This window comes from Xiphophorus couchianus, chromosome 13, assembly GCF_001444195.1.
Source record: "Xiphophorus couchianus chromosome 13, X_couchianus-1.0, whole genome shotgun sequence".
NCBI classification, from domain to species: Eukaryota; Metazoa; Chordata; class Actinopteri; order Cyprinodontiformes; family Poeciliidae; genus Xiphophorus; species Xiphophorus couchianus.
The window spans coordinates 28,530,697-28,547,795 of NC_040240.1; the positions used below are offsets into that span (position 1 = coordinate 28,530,697).

Below are 17,099 nucleotides of genomic sequence, written 5' to 3' on the forward strand. Positions count from 1 at the left end.
AACATTCTCAGAAACAAGAAGAATTTCAGACCAACCAAACTAACAAAGCAGTTAATCAGAGAGAAGGAAGGAGCAGACTTTCACCTTGACCGTGAGGCAGTTTGATGTTCTTTTCTTCATACTGTGAAAACTCAACAGCTACACACACACACACACATTCAAAGTTCTTTACTAAAGCACTTTTAGACTGTTTGGCTTTCTTTTTTACACATTAAACCAAGGAACAACCAAATTCAGGAGAAATCTATTGACCCTCAAGGGAAATATAATTGTTGCTAAGTAAATAAAACGAACACAAGAAATGTGCCATTCACATGACAGCAACTTGAAATGTGTTGTAGATGGCCTGTATGAAGTTTTAACTGAGCATCACAATAGGAATAAAATGACAATTTAAGTGTCTTTGAACACAGCATCGTTGTTGGTGCCAGACAGGACGATCTGAGCATTTCAGCACCAACTGATCTTCTGGGATTTTAACCCACAACCATCTCTCAAGTTTACAAAGACTGGTCTGAAAAAGAGAGGACACCCTGTGAGCACTAGCTCTGTGGACAAAAATGGGATGCAAATGTCAGGAGAATGGGTTGTCCAATATCCACTGGTTCCAACCAACGGCTGCAGAACAGCGTCTGTGAACACGCAACATGAAGCAGCAGCAGAACACTTCACCAGGTACCAGTCCTGTCAGCTCAGAACCTTTTCCCTCGACCCAGCCCCCAACTTTTTCCAGCAACATGAAGGCTTCTAGTCTCAGGAAGCTGAGACTAGAATTAACAAAAAACTAAATAAATAAATAAAAAAGAGAAGTAATGGGAACAAAGAGGTCAGCTATAGTCTCATAAACATGTAACATAGACCAGAGAAGTCACAGCACATAGAGATGAAAACTAGACATATGTGAAAGAGGTGTAACACTATCTCCACAGCTGGTGTGAATACCAACGCATTTCAGCTCTATTTCCTGATCATTTGCACAACAGAAACAAAGGGATCATTAGGGAAACAGTGAGCCAAAAAGGTGAAAGTGAGATCCTCCAGCTTTAACACAGCCTCCTTTAACAAACACCATATTTTTCTGATGTTCTACATGATAATCTCGGCAAACAGCAGACACACTACAGCACTGAAACCTGCAGGTCTCTGCATGCAGACGCTTTATAAGGTGAAACACAAGCTGCTGCGAGTGGATGCTGCAGCTGATGATTTATTACTGCAAGCGGCTCCAAAATGCAACTAAATATCACTGAGCTGGTTAACCTTCCAATAAAGCAGGAACCTTCCAGGTTCTCTTTTTATTATGCAGCCATTACTGGTGATAAGGAGGATTTACTGCCTGCTGCTGGTGATGCTATGACAGCATCTGGGCTTTTACGCCAGAGGCTTTTTGTCAATGGAAACAGTTTGGCAAAGAACAGATCAGAGAAAAATGCTTTGTGTAAAGCAATCCACCAGAATATTCTGTGCATTGCTAAAGTATCCACACACCTTGAAGCACAACTTTGAGGGCTTGTATTAGGATGAGCGACAAACCAAAGCAGTTCAGAATTAGTCACTGGAATTAAAATGGTTCATTGTCTTTAATATTTTTAACAAAAGTGATAAATATCTGTATTAAGTATCTGAGCTGGATTTAACACATTGAGTCACAGTTTTTAAATTTCAGTTTAAATGTGTACCTTATCAAAGAAAGAACTGGTTGGATGCAAAATGTCATATGCCAGGCCTTGAAACTCTGGTTGTTAATAATATAGGAGTCTAATAATAATAAAAATAATCAGTCTAACTGGATGGACTTTTATTGTCCTTAAGGCTGAAACGCTCAGGGTGAATGATGGGATAACCGTGACAATGTCAACGAATAAGAAGAGAAAGAAAGGTTAGGTTTAATCACAGTTGATGTCATTATTAGAATATTCAGCTTTAACGCGACCCATCTTCCAAGCATGATGCTGCCACCGCCATGCTTCAGTTCAACGTTGGTTTCGTCACATCCCTCCATGTTTGCTGTGGCTTGTGGCAAACTGCAAATGAACTTTCCACACTCCAAGGAAGGCCAGATTTGTGGTATGATCAGTTGTACTACCCCTCACTCCTCCCCGGATGAGTTACTGTTCCTGTTGATGACAGTTGGTTCCTCACACCGTTTTTGTTGGCCTTCGCCTCTCTGAACACAAAGACAATCATTTCCATGAACATGTAATGAGACTAATGGCCCCTCTGAGACTTGCATTTCCAGCAGCACACTTTTCTTTATCCTGACGCAGCTCCTGTGTGTTAAACAAAGCACACTGGATGGTTGCAGCTGGGTCACCTACGCAGGACATCTGACCGCCCGGCTCACCACAAGATCGAAGTGCTACTTCCAAATCTGAGAACTACGCTGTCACAAAGTGCAGCCAATCTGCGTGTTTCTAAAAAGGCTGGCAAATGGCACCAAGCAGGAAGTGCAGATATGAATTCCTTCTGAGTTAGGAATCCCAGAGGATCCTTGAAGTCAGTTGTGCTGCTCAAAGTGGCAGCATGTTGTCTGTTACATTAATTCTGAGTTGTTCTTTTTAAATATATGTATATATAATTCCTGCATTTATGACTTAAACATAGTTTTACGTGTTACAATGAGACGTTTTTTTCCTTTTTTACAACCCACTTCACTCTCTACTACAGTTCCAAATTATCAATAGTTTCTCAGTTGCTCTCCTAGAGAAAACAAAATGTTGAATTTCTTTTACCAAAATGTCAAGGACTCATACGTCACCAAGGCAAGTCCTGCTCTTGGCCAATCAGATCGCAATCTTGTTTAATATAAAGTTGTTGTTCAGAGGCACCTTGTGACAAAAAGAACTGAACAGATAGTAACGGGAAGCTGAAGAAGTCCTTCAGGGTTCTTTTGGGTGTACAGACTGGGATGCTCTGTTCCAGCCACATGGAGAGGATATCAATCCCCAGACTGAGTGAGAAACTGACTGTTCAGCTTCTGAATGGAAAATACCAGCCCCTCTAAAACACTGTGAAGCTTCCTCAACAACAAAGCCTGATGTACCAGTGACCTGGAGGACCTGCTGAACAAGAAAAAGAGCCTAAAGGAATGGAGACAGAGAATTCTTCAGGAGTGTATGGAAGCCACTTCAAGGAATAACTGAAGAGCAAGTAATAGCAGAACAATATCAAAAATGTGTGATCAGGGTGAAGAAGATTATATGCTTAAAGCAGCAGAAGGATCAGATTCAAGGTCAGAACAGAGTCAGTTCAGGAACAAGCTAATCGTCCTCCTTTCAAGGCAAAGGTCTGCCTTGTTCTTGTACCAAAGGAAAACCTGCCCATCAGTGCTCAGTAAACACACTCCGATGGGTAAGTGCTTACAGCTGTGGATCTGGAGACATCAACTGTAGCAAACCCTCAAACTCCACAAGAGAAAGGTAGAGGCCTCAACAATCACCTGGATCAATGATTACCCAGGTGATCAGAAGCTCAGGAGCACCACAGGGCACTGTACTCTCACTATTCATTTTCACTCTGTACACCACAGACAAGCACAAGTCGGATTGGCCAGCCCGACTGGAACCACAGCTCTCAGGTTTCCAGGGAGCAGGGTGGGACCGGGCTGGAGGTGCTGATGCAAAAACGCCAGAGCCGGGTCTGAAGCCACGCAGGCCGGGTCAGCCCGAGTCGGACTGTCCAGTGCTAAAGAGGTTGATGATTCGCTCTTTATTTTGATGATGGCGTTTTTACAGCCAACACCAAAAGGCACAGCTGCTGTCTGCGAATGGAGCGCAGTGTGGAAAATGATAACACGTCTTTGAGCAGCTCCCAATCAACACACAGGCACATGGGCTCTGCATGTGGCCTGCTTATTGCCTGGTCACATAACAGCAGCTGCCGCTCTGTGTCATCACAGAGAAATGCTTCCAATCTCCCATGAAGTCATCTAAAGAGGCAGTTCTTTGTTACGTAAGGAAAACAGGGCACTTGGGCTGAGCTAACAGGGTCAACTCTTTTTTTTCCCTTTCTGGTTTGTGTGGTGAAGATTTTACAGCAATCTTTCAGATCTAACTAGTTGTGTGGGATACAGAGGGGTAAGAAAAGCATTGGAGGCTTAAGGCAATGTGCAGGGATCATTTTTCTATCCATCTCACAGCGTGTTTTGGGCTGGGACTACTCCCAAATCCAAACTGCAGCAGAACAAGCCTCCAGATAGAGGCTGAAATAGGTCAGACAAGTCTGAGGTCGGAGAAAAGTTTATGTAGCCACATTTCACACAATAAATGTGCAGCCCACTTTCAGATTCCTATTTGTCATTAAAGTTTGTGGCTGCAAAAGCAGAAAATATGGAAAACCTTAAGGGGTGTGATTACTTTTGCAGTAAACCGTATGTCAAAATATGAGATTTCCACTCCCAGGCTGTATCTGAAATGTTCTCTGAATTGCTCTGTGAAGATTTGACAGATGACTCGGCTGATGTTTCACAATCTTTTCTTTTCAATCAGTCTCTTATCGACTCTCTCCCCGTTGGAACGGCAGCAGCTTGGAAAGCACTTCCCTTCTGTTCTGTCAGGCAGCATCCTTAAAAGGCTTCAAGCCCCAGCGGCTCTTTCAGCCGAAGTCTTCAGGCGTTTTTCAGCAGTGGCTTGGAGAAAACTGCACAACAAGTGGGTGACAACTGACCGGCGCAGAGGCTGAATGCAACCGCCGGGGCAGAGCCGGCCCGCAGAGGACACAAAGGACATCGGAGAGCGGCGGATCTACCTCTTGGCGCTGGTGGAGAGCTTGGCAGCGGTCTTGCTGGAGATTTTGGCCTCCTTCTTCTTGGGCTGAGACTGGTCCCGCTGCTCGGGGCCGGGCTGCTCCGGAGGGGCCGCCTCCCTCTGCTCGGCGTCGGAGCTCCCCCCGCTGGTGTTGGGGCTGTCGTCCGGCCTCGGCTGCACCTCGCTGGACATGCTGACTCTGCGGAGCACAGAGACCGAATTTAACACACAGTGAGGAGGAAACACAACAGATCTGTGAACACTGAAAGACTGACGCTGAAAACAAAACACACAACTTTCTAGGTCCTAAAATATAGTCTACAATAATTGGGGGGGGGGGGGGGGGTGCACCGCTGTCAGTGCCTTGCTTTGACTCCCGCTGAGGACCATTTTGTCTCTCTCTCTCCCGCCTCATTTCCTGTTATTTGTTCAGAGTCAACTATCAGGAAAAGCACCACGATGCAGCACTCAGATTGTTCTCCAGCGCCGCTCACTGATCCGTCGTCCCTCAGCGATCAGAACCGTCCTGCAGGATCCACGATGGACGGAGCAGTTTGGAATCTAGCAGAAAGTATTAGGATTCTAGGATTATTCTGATCACGGCACATCAAGGGAAAGCTGGATGATTCCAGAATGACTGACTGATCTATAATTAGATCACAAGGACAGCACCACTATTGATTTTGCAGATATTTAATCAAACCGGTTTAAGATTTTATTGTAGCTATAGAATCCAATCAACTCATTCAATAGTACTTAACATTAATTTCAGATCTCACATTGTGTTTTCTCTAAGCAGCCTTTTATTGCAATTAGAGCTGCAAAGAACATTGTTTATTATTATTATTATGACGACTAATCGTTTAAAAACAATTGGCTCATTCTGCAGATTTTTCATTTATTCATTTAAGCTTATTTTAAGCAAAATTAGAAATGCATAAGAAAATCCAAATAGTAAACTTGATTCATTTTTGCCCCAATAAGAAGACAATAACAATAACAGCATTCCTTAAGAGAACACTTGATCATTTGTAGCAAAGGATAAAACAATCCTAACATCAACATGTGAAGAACTCGGGCCTTTCTGCTGGACTGATCTGGTGATTCATGTTTTGATTCACTTATTAATAGTTGGACAGCAAAAGGTGCTAAACAGAAGATTTCCCTGAAAGAATTTGAAAGAGGTGAAGCTGAAACTGTGACTAGAGGAGTTCTGGTAGAGCAGAGTTACAGGTTGTTTCTCTCCATCTTAAAAGCAAATTGTAGATATATTTAACACAGTTTTGGTTTTATTATTGCTCCGACTGTATTGTTCCTTCAGCAAATAGCCTTTATATGAGTGTATGCTCCAGTTAACAACAAATCGATAACAAAATTAGTTGGCGATTATTTTAGTAATTGATTAATCGTTTCAGCCCTAATTGCAATTATCCAACACAGTAGAGATAGATCCTGTAACTACTCAATCTGTCTCTCTCCTCTTATTTATTCCATCTGATTCTCAACAGAACTCCAGCTGTTAATTACGCCTCCAATACAGTCATATGACAACTGAGTTTCCATATGACAACTGAGTTTATTACTGTGTTGTTTTACTAGCTAAAACCTTTCTGGTCCTGCTAGAGATTCTCAGCTGAATTTCAATCTGAACCCTAACAAAAGTGAAATGAGATTTAGAGAGATTTGCCTTTCCTAGTTGAAAGAAAAGACTTTCCTTTCCGGATTTTTTTTTCTTTTCAGCCTAATTCTCTACTAGCTGATGGCAGCATTTAGCCAGAAGTTGGCTTTAAAGGGACTTTTTTTTCGGAGGCTATAGGAGAGAGCAGGACTGTTTTCAGTGTGGCTTTGACCTCACCTGCCATCTTTTTAATAATCATTGACCTGCTAACCTCTGCCACTTCTTCGTTCAACAGTACATGTTTTAAAACTCAATCAAAAGAAGTTGAGTTGGAGCCAAAACTATGAATATTTCCATTCAGGTGCGCAGAGCCAGTCAAGCTGAAACTCTAGTATGTAAAACACGTACAAGGTGACATTCACTAAATTCAATGAGCTCATATAATAGTAAGTCAAGGTGAATGCCTCTATTTACATTCCCAGATCCTGTGTGATAAATGTAGGAGGCGGTCAGGTGGAGGAGAGGAGAGGTTCTGCCAACTCTGCTGCTGCCTGAAATAATTGACCCGCATGGACAGAGCCTCCAACCTGACCTCTGCCAAGCAGCCACACCAACCTTAGCTGCAGTAGGCTGTGGGGGATTATCAGGGTTAAAATGACACTAAGATGAATTTCTTCATCTGAAACTTTTTCTTCTTTGACACCACCTTCTCGAGGAAGGATGTTCAAGGTGTGGACGTGTCTCCAGCTGCCAGCTGAGGTTCAAGCCACACTGAAAACAGTCCTGCTCTCTCCTAACGTTTCGGAAAAAAGTCCCTTTAAAGCCAACTTCTAGCTAAATGCTGCCACCAGCTAGCAGTTGTTTAATGTAGCTCCGTGTCAGAACCAGTGAAGCTTGAAGCTCGGTGCGGTGAGTTCAATTGTGATTGAAATTGTTGACTCTGAAAAGAAGCTAGCCGCGTATCAACAGCGCAGTTTAAGTGCAGGATGTTTAAAATGCATCACATTGTTCTGTTGAATGGTCTGGTGTAGTTACAGCAAACAGGTCGCGTGGTGGTGGGGTATGAGCCCCACGAGCTCCTGCCGCCCCGAGTCCTCAGCTCTGCTTTTGTTAGCCGCAGATCAAGAGTTGGCCGCGAGGCAGCCGCGCAATTAAATTTCAAAGGATTAAGTTCCAGAATGCACGCGCACAATAAGCGAGCACCTCCAGAAGCGGGGCTCGCGCTGACCTCTGCCAGATAGATGCCCCAACACAAAAGACCCCCCTCCCGGCTCCCTTCCCACTACCTCATCCCACCCCACCCCACCCTCCGTGTTCTCCACAACGACAACCGCCAACACCGCCGCCGCCGCCCCCTTCCACAATAATACACCCCCAATATTCTGGAGAGAGGGCTCATGTCAGAGAGGAAACGAACTCCTCACCTTTTCAAGCAGGCTGGAAGCACAGCGGCCGTGAAAACGGTTCCCAGTGCCCACTTTATCTTCCGTAAATCCAAAACACTCGCCGTCCGCTGCTCCGCGTCACTTTGCTTTGACTGACTGCTGCTGGAGAATGTGCCAAAATGCGTCTGTCATGGCGGAGAGCCTTAGAGAGAAGGGTTCCTCTTTGACCCACTAAAATAAAAGCCCGGGTTTCCTTCCGCTTTGTTGTTTTTTCCCCTCTATTATTAGGTTCAACATCTGAAAGGAATGCGACAGACTGGCGACCTGTCCTGGGTGTACCTCGCCTCTCGCCCGGAAGGTTAGCTGGAAATAGGCACCAGCACCTCCTGACCCCTCTAAGGGAGAAGGGTGTACACTGTACAGAAAATGGATGGATGGATGGATCTGAAAGGAATAGGTACAAACAATAATTATGGAGCTCAATCAATCAGCTTAAGTATTAAATATAGTTTTCCTAATGTACCTGTTTGGAGCAGTTTTCATTTTTTTCCAGGGACAGTCCAAGACTGCATTAAGATTAGGCCCTTGGCTGAATTTCAATTGCATGTTTTGGTAATTGAAAATGGACTTTGGCTCGTTTCCATGTACCTAGAGAAGCTCCTCGTCCTGCAGCCATTGTTTGTTGTGACTGAAAGAGGTGTGTTTTTCTGTTTAATAGCATTAGTGTTTGCTGGCTTAAGTGGACCTATGTTTCTTGCAGATGCTGTGATTCTGTTGGCTTCATTAGATGGAGGGATTCACAGTTGACCGCTAGTGGACAGGATGAAAATTAGTGCCTCCAAATCCAAGACCGGGGTCTTGAGCTGGAAAAGGATAGAACACCTTCTCTGGTTTGGGTAAGAGGTCCTGCCCCAAGTGAAAAAGCTTAAATATCTTAGGGTCTTGTTTACAAATTAGGGAAAATGGAGCAGGAGGGTAATAGACAGATTGGTGCTGCGTCTGCAGTGCTGCAGGTGTTGTACTAGTTTACTGTGGTGAAGAGAGAGCTGAGCCAAAAGGCAAAGCCGTAATTTAAAAGTCTATCTATATTCCTACCCTCAACTATGGTCACCAGCTCTGGATAGTGACTTTAGGAACAAGATCGCAGATACAAGCGTCTATTTCGGCTGCAGGGTATCTGGGTTCTCTGATGGAGATGGGGTGAGAAGCTCAGTTATCGGGGAGGGATCTGAGTTTAGCTGGCTCTTCGCACTTCAGCTTGTACCAACTATTCTGGCATTGTTGTGTTTGTCCTATTTTTCTTATTATCAATAAAATACTAAATAAAACTTACTTATTGTATTTTAAGAGATATGTCTCATAAACAAATTTCTTGGTAGGATTAAAATAGTTTGTGCATAATATGTGTACAAATAAATTTTGGACTTAACTGTTAATGTGTTTCATTGTCGTTTAGGTTTTTTTTATTTTCAGCGGAAAACAATCACCACTTCCGGTCTATTTCTTGACAGAAAAACTTGACAAACAGAGCGATTCCCCACGAGCACGCGCGCGTGCACACCGGTGATGTAGCAGGCTGTAATGTTTTTGCAGACTACAAAGAAAGAGGAGAACCCACTGGGTTCTAAGTCCATCTTGCCTGATTAAATATCCTTGCAGTATACTGCATGTACCGGCTGTTGTTTATTAAAGTCTTCTAATTCTAGATTCACTGAAACACAGCAACAGAACAGAACAATAACTCTTAAGTGTTCAGAAAAGAAACTGACAGAAAATTAAAAATAGACAAATCTTTCGTGTTTTGACTAATATAGCGTAATGGTGACGTTATCTTTGTTGTTGTTGTTGTTGTTTTATTATTTATCTTGACTACGTCATTACAGCGGAACTCTCTGTCGGTCGGTGTTTCTCACCCAACGATAAAAGCGACGGACGGCAGGTCCGTGACATGCGCCATTGAAAACAAACGCAGCGGCTACGGTGGCTCGAGCTTTCTGCTAATTCGGAGCTCCGTGACTCAGCCTTTACTAGACACACTGTGTGTTTGCGAACCATGGAGACGATTTTAGAACAGCAGCGTCGCTACCACGAAGAGGAAGAGCGACTGATGGACGCCAAAACTAAAGAAATGTTGCACAAAAAGTCCACGGTAAGCTCTGGCGCTACAAGCTAACGTTAGCATGAGGCTAATCCTTACTTGATAGAAACCAGAACAACACTGAGAGTAAGTCATTGTTTTCCTTCTTGTTTCAGCTTCGAGAACAAATTAACTCCGATCATCGCATAAGAGCTATGCTGGATGTAAGTATAAACTTGGTTTTGGATGGATGGATGACCCATATGAGTGTTTCTTGATTGTCTAGTGGAACGGAAAAGTTCCGATTTTAATTTAGTGTATTCTCAGAGAAACGGAGTGCGACCTTTTAATGGGTAAATAGACTGAATCTGTGTAAGGAGTCTATATGGACAATGTTGATCTTTCATAATGTCTTGACTTCGCTCTGACATGTTGTACAACAGCTTCTGTCTCACATCTTTACTAATGGTTCAGTTCAAATTAAGAAATACTTAACTTATTGCAAAACAAAATGAAACATTATAACTCTGATATAACGCCGGTCCTCTAGGCTTGGTTTTGAGGACTTCTGTTCTACTGTGACATGTCCTGGATGACACCACCCGTTGTTGGCAGCTCTGCTAATCCACCTCATTTGCTTTTGCTGCTCTAATCAGACAGCCGGGCAGAGAGGCAATGGAGTACTTAATTGATGTTGGGTCTTGAAATTGTGACGCTTATCACTTTTGCCTAATGACATCCACTGTGAGGAAAAATACACAAAAATCCTCATCAAGTTGTCTCTAGGTTGTTCGCTGTAGCTACTCTTCACTGATGGCAGTGATCATGGAGAGAGCTCTGAGTAAACCCAGTTATGATGGCGATCTAGCCGATATCCATCCATCTGATTCTGGTTGCGTTTTGAGCCAGTGGTTCTCCACTGGGAACAGATGCTGCTGGGGTGAATGACGCCCAGGGTTTTCCTCCTGGATCTGTTGCAGCTCAGATAAGTGGAAGATTGACGGATCAGGAGGATTTACTCTGAGGGTTCATTCCCACCAGCTCCTTTTAATCAGCTTTAACTGAACTCCAGTTCGCCTGCCTAGAACGCCGGGTTGGTTTGGGGAGGTGTGAATGTGTAATGGGACTCTGATGTGAAGCCTGACTGCTGCGTGTCTCCTGACAGAGGTACATGGACGTGAGCGCCAACCTGAGAGACTCCTACGAAGACAAAGACGGGTACGTTTACTTTAAATCTTTTTAGCAATATGTTTACAGCTGAGGTTTTTTCTTTTGATGACATAAAAAACCCTGAAATGAATGAAAATTTATTTGAAGGATTTGTATCACATTTAGCATTTTTATCTTGTTAGATTTACAGTAATTTGCATATTTTTACTACTTTAATTGTTTGTTTAAAGTACTGTGGCTTAGTTTATTACTGAGAATGAAAATAAACAAATTTTTGGCTCATGAGTTTTGACTACATGACTTTGGAATATGCAACCAAATGTTTGGACTCCCCTGACCTGGATGATGTTCTAGAGGAGGAAAAGCAGGCCTGATTCCAGACAGCTGGTTCTGCTAGCGGACATTTAACACTTTGAAACCGTTCTGTTTGGCAGGATGAGGAGAGACGAGCTCGCTGCCATTTCTGGACCAAATGAGTTTGCTGAGTTCTACAACAGACTGAAACACATAAAGGAGTTCCACCGAAAACATCCCAACGAGGTAGCAGAGCTGCCGCCACGCCGTCGGGTCACGTTGTGTCAACAGCAGCAGTAACACAGAGTCTCTGGGCTGCTTTGTGTCTTCCTTCCTCTGTAGATTTCCATTCCCATGTCGGCAGAGTTTGAAGAGCTGATGAAGGCCAGAGACAACCCCAGTGAAGAGGCTCAGAGTAAGACTCATTATTTAGGTTTTCTGAACTGAATAATCGGGGAACTCTACAGGGCTGGATGCGACGGTGTTTACTGATGATGAATTAAATAGTTAATCTAGTGATTTGAGCCTTAAAGGTCCACTATTATGCTTCCTTGAACAAGCTGTGGCCTATACAAAACACCTCTGTTACATTTAATTAGCTGCTCTCTGCTCAGGGAGACGCATGAGGCTGGAGCAGCCGCTGGATTCCTGAGCTGTGCCTCTGCTGATTCTACTTGTTTAAATGAGCCGTCTTAAGTCATAGTGGTTGTTCAGCTCAGCAGCATTAGCTGGCAAACACTCAGCCTAACAGCTGTGCTCCTTCCAGACATGGTGGACTTCACTGATGAGGAGGGATACGGCCGCTATCTGGATCTCCACGACTGCTACCTGAAGTACATCAACTTGAAAGGAGCTGAGGTAACAGCGCTCCGTTTCTGCCGTAACCATCAGCTTCCAGACAAAAGGAGCCATGTTCTCAAACTGCTTCCTGAATCCCTACAGAAACTGGACTACATCACCTACCTGTCCTCATTCGACCAACTTTTCGACATCCCCAAAGACAGGAAGAACGCCGAATACAAAAAGTAGGTCCACGATCCTGTTTGTGTTGCGTCTGATCCAGTGGGCCTGAACTGCATGACCTGGGGAAACCATGTGGCTCGTGCAGGTACCTGGAGATGCTGCTGGAGTACCTGCAGGACTACACGGACCGGGTCAAGCCTCTGCTGGACCAGAACGAGCTCTACGGGAAAGTCCTGATCGACTTTGAGAAAAAGTGGGAGAGCGGGACGTTTCCTGGCTGGCCTGTGAGTGCTGCCTTTGGCCCACGGAAAACACGGTGATTCACTGAGGCGTTGTAGCTCACGTTTCTCCTCCATGTTTCTGATCTGACTGCAGAAAGAGACGAGTAGTGCTCTGACACACGCCGGAGCTCATCTGGACCTCTCTGCGTTTTCCTCCTGGGAGGTAAAATCAAACTTTAATCAGAAGGGCTGCTGTTGGCTAACTGAACTCACCGGTCTGCTTCATCCTGCAGGAACTGGCCTCTCTGGGTCTGGACAGGCTGAAGTCTGCTCTCATGGCTTTGGGGCTGAAGTGTGGAGGGTAAGAAGGAGAGGAAGCTCAGATTCATTTCACTTTTCTGCACTTTGTCTCATTACAACTTCAATATTTTTTTCCTTGTCTGATTAATCAGTTTACACGTACACCATGGTGTCTGTGCACCCTGAAATGTAAAATTAAGGCCTTAAATGTTACATTCATATTTTACTGTAAGGTGGCTTTAATTACAGTAATCACAAATCTTACATCTTGTTGTGGCAGCACTATTTGATCTTGTACCTGTAGGTTTTTTATGATGGGAAAGTTAGAGTCATACCTGACATCTTTAGTAAGTTTTGACTCGAGCCGTTTAGGGCTAACAGTAACCAGCTGCTAATATACTCTTGCTAGCTATCTAGTTAGATTTTTGTGTATAGCCTGGAAAAGTTCAAATTTAAGAGAAGAACCTGGCTGCAGAAAATGAGTGGCATTGGGTCAGGCGTCAGACCCATACCATGTTGCACCCTGGAACTGAAGGGGGCGCCATTTTCTGTCTCTGCTCCACCGCTTTCTATTTTCTGCAGTCAGAAAATAGAAAGGTGTTGAAATTTGTCTCCAGTTTGCAGGATGCAAACTTGCTTTTGCCACATCACAATAAATTCAGGAGCAGCTTCTTCTGATAATGTGAAATTTTCTCAGTGGTATGAAATGAAAAAAAAAAGTTTAATTTAAAAAAAGAAACAGATTTTTATCTCCCTACAGCAAAAAAGTTTGTTGTTTTTTTTTTAACGTATTTTCTATCTTGTTACAACTGAAAGGTTTCTCAAGATAATTCTCCCAAATTTATTTCCTTAAAGGTTTTAAACTCCACTGGCAGAACCTTTAGATATGCTGCACATAAATAGTTTCACTGGATTTTATTCTGAAGCACCAGAGTACAGATGCACAGCATACTTGTCAGATTTAAATCAGTACAGAATCTTGAAGGTGATCCCTCCTTTTCCTCTTACTATGACACCGTGTGTGGTTGTGTGTGTGTGTGTGTGTGTGTGTGTGTGTGTGTGTGATCAGGACTCTGGAGGAGAGAGCTCAGAGGCTGTTCAGCACCAAAGGCAAATCCCTGGAATCCCTGGACCCGTCTCTGTTCGCCAAGAACCCCAAAGCCAAAGGGCCTAAGAAGTACGTGAGCATATTAAAATGACTGTTGATCCTGTTGTGTGACGGGGCAGAATGTAACCGTCTCCATGCGTCACCCCCTCAGAGACACGGAGCGGAACAGGGAAACGGCCTTCCTGGAGGCTCAGGTCTACGAGTACGTGGAGATCCTGGGGGTGAGTCTTCCTCATCAGCTTCAGGGCGCGGCTTCGGGCTCGCCCCGACTGTGACGGGCTGACCCGCTGGGCTCTGTGGGTTCTGTGCAGGAGCAGAGGCAGCTCACCCATGAGAACGTGCAGCGGAAGCAGGCGAGGACAGGAGAGGAGCGCGAAGAGGAAGAGGAAGAGCAGCTGAGTGAGAGCGAGAGCGAAGATGAAGACAATGAGATCATCTACAACCCCAAAAACCTGCCGCTGGGCTGGGATGGCAAGGTGAGGCCAGACCGCTTGCTCAGACCGCTTCAGCTCCCTGGAATGGGTCAGCATGGCCCGCATTTCACAAAGATAAGCTCGTATATACATGGAGTGAGATATGGCGAGCTCTTATGCTTTGAAATGTTGATATTTGTGGCTTATAGATGATGAAAACCCCAAAGCTCAGCATCTCTGAAAATTACAGTATGACATGAGATAAAGTTTGAAAAAAAAAAACAAAAAACTTTTTGATATATAAAAGTTACATTATGGCCTACACAGTCATGGGGAAAACTGCTGACTGGACAGATGTCCAGAAGAGGTAAGGACTGTGTCCACGTTTGTTCATGGAAAGTTGAGTGGAAGGAAAAGAACCATTCAAGAATAGATGGAGCTTCAGAAGGAGTGGAGTCAGCGAATCAGGAGCCGCTGTGTTTAGATGGAGCCCCCTCATGGAGCCCCAGTGTCTGGACTGGTCCCAGTGCTCCCGAGTTCTGGTTTCAGATCAAAGTAAACTCTGCATTTCAGGGTGGAATCGACCAGAATCCATGTAGCTTAGTGTTTAGTGTGAAGTCTGTACAGTCAGTGATGGTTTGGTCTCCATGTCATCTGCTGGTTCTGGTCCACTGGGTTTTCTCAGGTTCACATTCACTGCAGCGTCTAGCAGGAAGTGGTGGAGCGCTTCCTGCTGAATGAACGTCCAGGTAGATCCAGCTGCAGCTCTTCTGTTCGCTCCTGCTCAGTCAGGTTGGACTGAGACTATCTGTGATCAATTCTCAGTTGGATTTACATCTGAACTTTGACTAGGCCATTCTAACGCATGAATATGCTTGAATATAAACCATTCCAGAACTGGCTGGAGGTTCAGGGTGAAGGAGAACCTCCACTCTGCTTTCAGGTCCAACTGGTTTTCTTCCAGGATTGTCTTTCATCTCCACAGCATGATGCTGCCACCACTATGTTCAACAGCAGTCTTGCCTACCACACTCAAGTTTACCAGAATAACACATTTCACCTTTAATGAAGTTCAAAGTTCTTTACATGATAAAAATCTAAACATGCATTACATTTTGTAATGAACAAAAAACATTTCTTCACAGGAGCAAAATAAAGAAGTAACAGACTATAAAGAATCAGACTAGATTTAATTAATGTTGCTATGTCTCTCTGATTTAAAGGAACTCAGTGTTTCAGCTGTTTCGCAGTTATCTGGAATTTTGTTCCAGATTTACAGTACATAGAAGCTGAATGCTGCTTCTTTATGTCTGTGTTGTTGGGATGGGAAGACGCTTTATTTGCCGCTGTCAGAATACAAACGGCATTTTCAGATTTCTAGTTGTAGAAATATTAGAAAGTCGTGTATGGTTTTCCTTCCACATCAGTTATGTGCTGCTTTTTTTCTCATGTAGCGAGTCTACATGTAAACTAGTTTAAGGGTTGTGTTTTGTTGTGTGTTTTGTGGCCCAGACTGAAGTCGGTGTGTTTTTTTTTTTTTTTTTTTTACTTTCTATGCAGCCGATCCCTTACTGGCTCTACAAACTGCACGGCCTGAACATCAACTACAACTGTGAGATCTGTGGAAACTACACCTACAGAGGACCCAAGGCCTTCCAGAGGCACTTTGCAGTACGCGCTTCCTTCTGTGAAAAGAACTCTTATAAATGATCACAATAAGATCAAGGTTTTATTTTTTCAGTAATATTTTTTTGCCTGTGTAGGAGTGGCGGCATGCACATGGAATGCGCTGTCTAGGAATCCCCAACACGGCTCATTTCGCCAACGTCACACAGATAGAGGACGCTGTCTCCTGTAAGTCCGTTCCTTCAGTCAGTGTCGTGTCCGTCTGTCTGAGGTCGGCGTTAACTGATGATGCGTTTGTGTTCAGTGTGGGCAAAGCTAAAGTCCCAGAAGGCGTCAGAGCGGTGGCAGCCGGACACAGAGGTAAGCACAAAGTCTCCTGGACAGAATGTGATGGAGTCTGACTCCTTCACTCGTCTCCTCCGTTGTGTCCCCCTCAGGAGGAGTACGAGGACTCCATTGGAAATGTGGTCAACAAGAAGACGTACGAGGATCTGAAGAGACAGGGTCTGCTGTAGACGGACAGCGTGACTCTGAGCTGCTTCCTTTTTCTTTTTTTTTTAAAATCTCATATTTACTCTTGTTGTTTTATGTCTTAAGTAGTGCTGTTATTTCCCAGATAACTTTTCTCCAGTTTGTAACATGTCAACCTCTGATGATTTCAATAAACCGAGGACTTTGAGTCCCTGTCATTCCTAAACGTTGTTCTGTCCTGGGATCCTGATCAACCCCAGGATTCTGATTATGTGTCTCAAAACAGGCAAAATTTGAGTGAACTGTTTTTCACTCATGTCTTTCTTACACAACCACATATGAGCTAAGATTAGAAACATTAAAACAGCTTTTAATGTTTCATTGCCTCTAAATGAACAATGTCTCTGAAGACATTAACGCAACCAAAGGAGCAAAACGTTACTCTGCATGTGGCCTCCACAAGGTGGGGCTCTTGCATTACTGTTACTGCAGACAACAAGAGAAGATATTATGTGATGCTGTTCTACAGTTTAAGGCAGGAGTTTACATACACGGCCTGGAAAGAGGCATCTTGTGTTTCACTGTCTGAAGTCAAATCAAATCATTTATTTTAGTTCGGTTAGACTGACCAGAATTATTTCTATTTGCAAAAATCAGAGAGAAAGAAGTCAGATTTATTTATAAATGTCTTCAAGATCAGAGGTTTAC

At 43.9% G+C, this 17,099-nt stretch overlaps 2 protein-coding genes across 2 annotated transcripts in view; one reads left to right on the forward strand and one right to left on the reverse strand.

Moving 5' to 3' along the window:
- LOC114156669 (ubiquitin-conjugating enzyme E2 E2-like) overlaps window positions 1-7,949 on the reverse strand; it is a 50,754-nt gene extending 42,805 nt beyond the window's left edge. Inside the window, exons 1-2 of the mRNA XM_028037235.1 lie at window positions 7,788-7,949; window positions 4,747-4,944 (exon numbers count right to left, since the gene is read on the reverse strand). Of these exons, the coding sequence (XP_027893036.1) occupies window positions 4,747-4,937 (191 nt within the window). The 5' untranslated portion in view covers window positions 4,938-4,944; window positions 7,788-7,949. The remainder of the gene's footprint in view (window positions 1-4,746; window positions 4,945-7,787) is intronic.
- Window positions 7,950-9,672: 1,723 nt separating this feature from the next.
- On the forward strand, window positions 9,673-16,617 carry sf3a3 (splicing factor 3a, subunit 3). The gene is made up of 17 exons (XM_028037234.1): window positions 9,673-9,897; window positions 10,002-10,049; window positions 10,991-11,043; window positions 11,430-11,535; window positions 11,632-11,704; window positions 12,056-12,147; window positions 12,232-12,314; window positions 12,398-12,536; window positions 12,628-12,696; window positions 12,767-12,834; window positions 13,843-13,950; window positions 14,033-14,102; window positions 14,193-14,357; window positions 15,855-15,965; window positions 16,058-16,148; window positions 16,225-16,280; window positions 16,358-16,617. Exons 1-17 carry the CDS (start codon window positions 9,802-9,804, stop codon window positions 16,433-16,435), a joined length of 1,506 nt encoding a protein of 501 aa, XP_027893035.1. The 5' UTR covers window positions 9,673-9,801; the 3' UTR covers window positions 16,436-16,617.
- Window positions 16,618-17,099: the final 482 nt, after the last annotated feature.

Excerpts from the sequence above, each read along its gene's own strand:
- sf3a3 (XM_028037234.1), top strand. The coding sequence starts at position 9,802 with ATGGAGACGATTTTAGAACAGCAGCGTCGCTACCACGAAGAGGAAGAG. Across the intron at positions 10,050-10,990 it reads GCATAAGAGCTATGCTGGAT|AGGTACATGGACGTGAGCGC; the intron begins GTAAGTATAAAC and ends GTCTCCTGACAG. Across the intron at positions 12,315-12,397 it reads AAGAACGCCGAATACAAAAA|GTACCTGGAGATGCTGCTGG; the intron begins GTAGGTCCACGA and ends TGGCTCGTGCAG.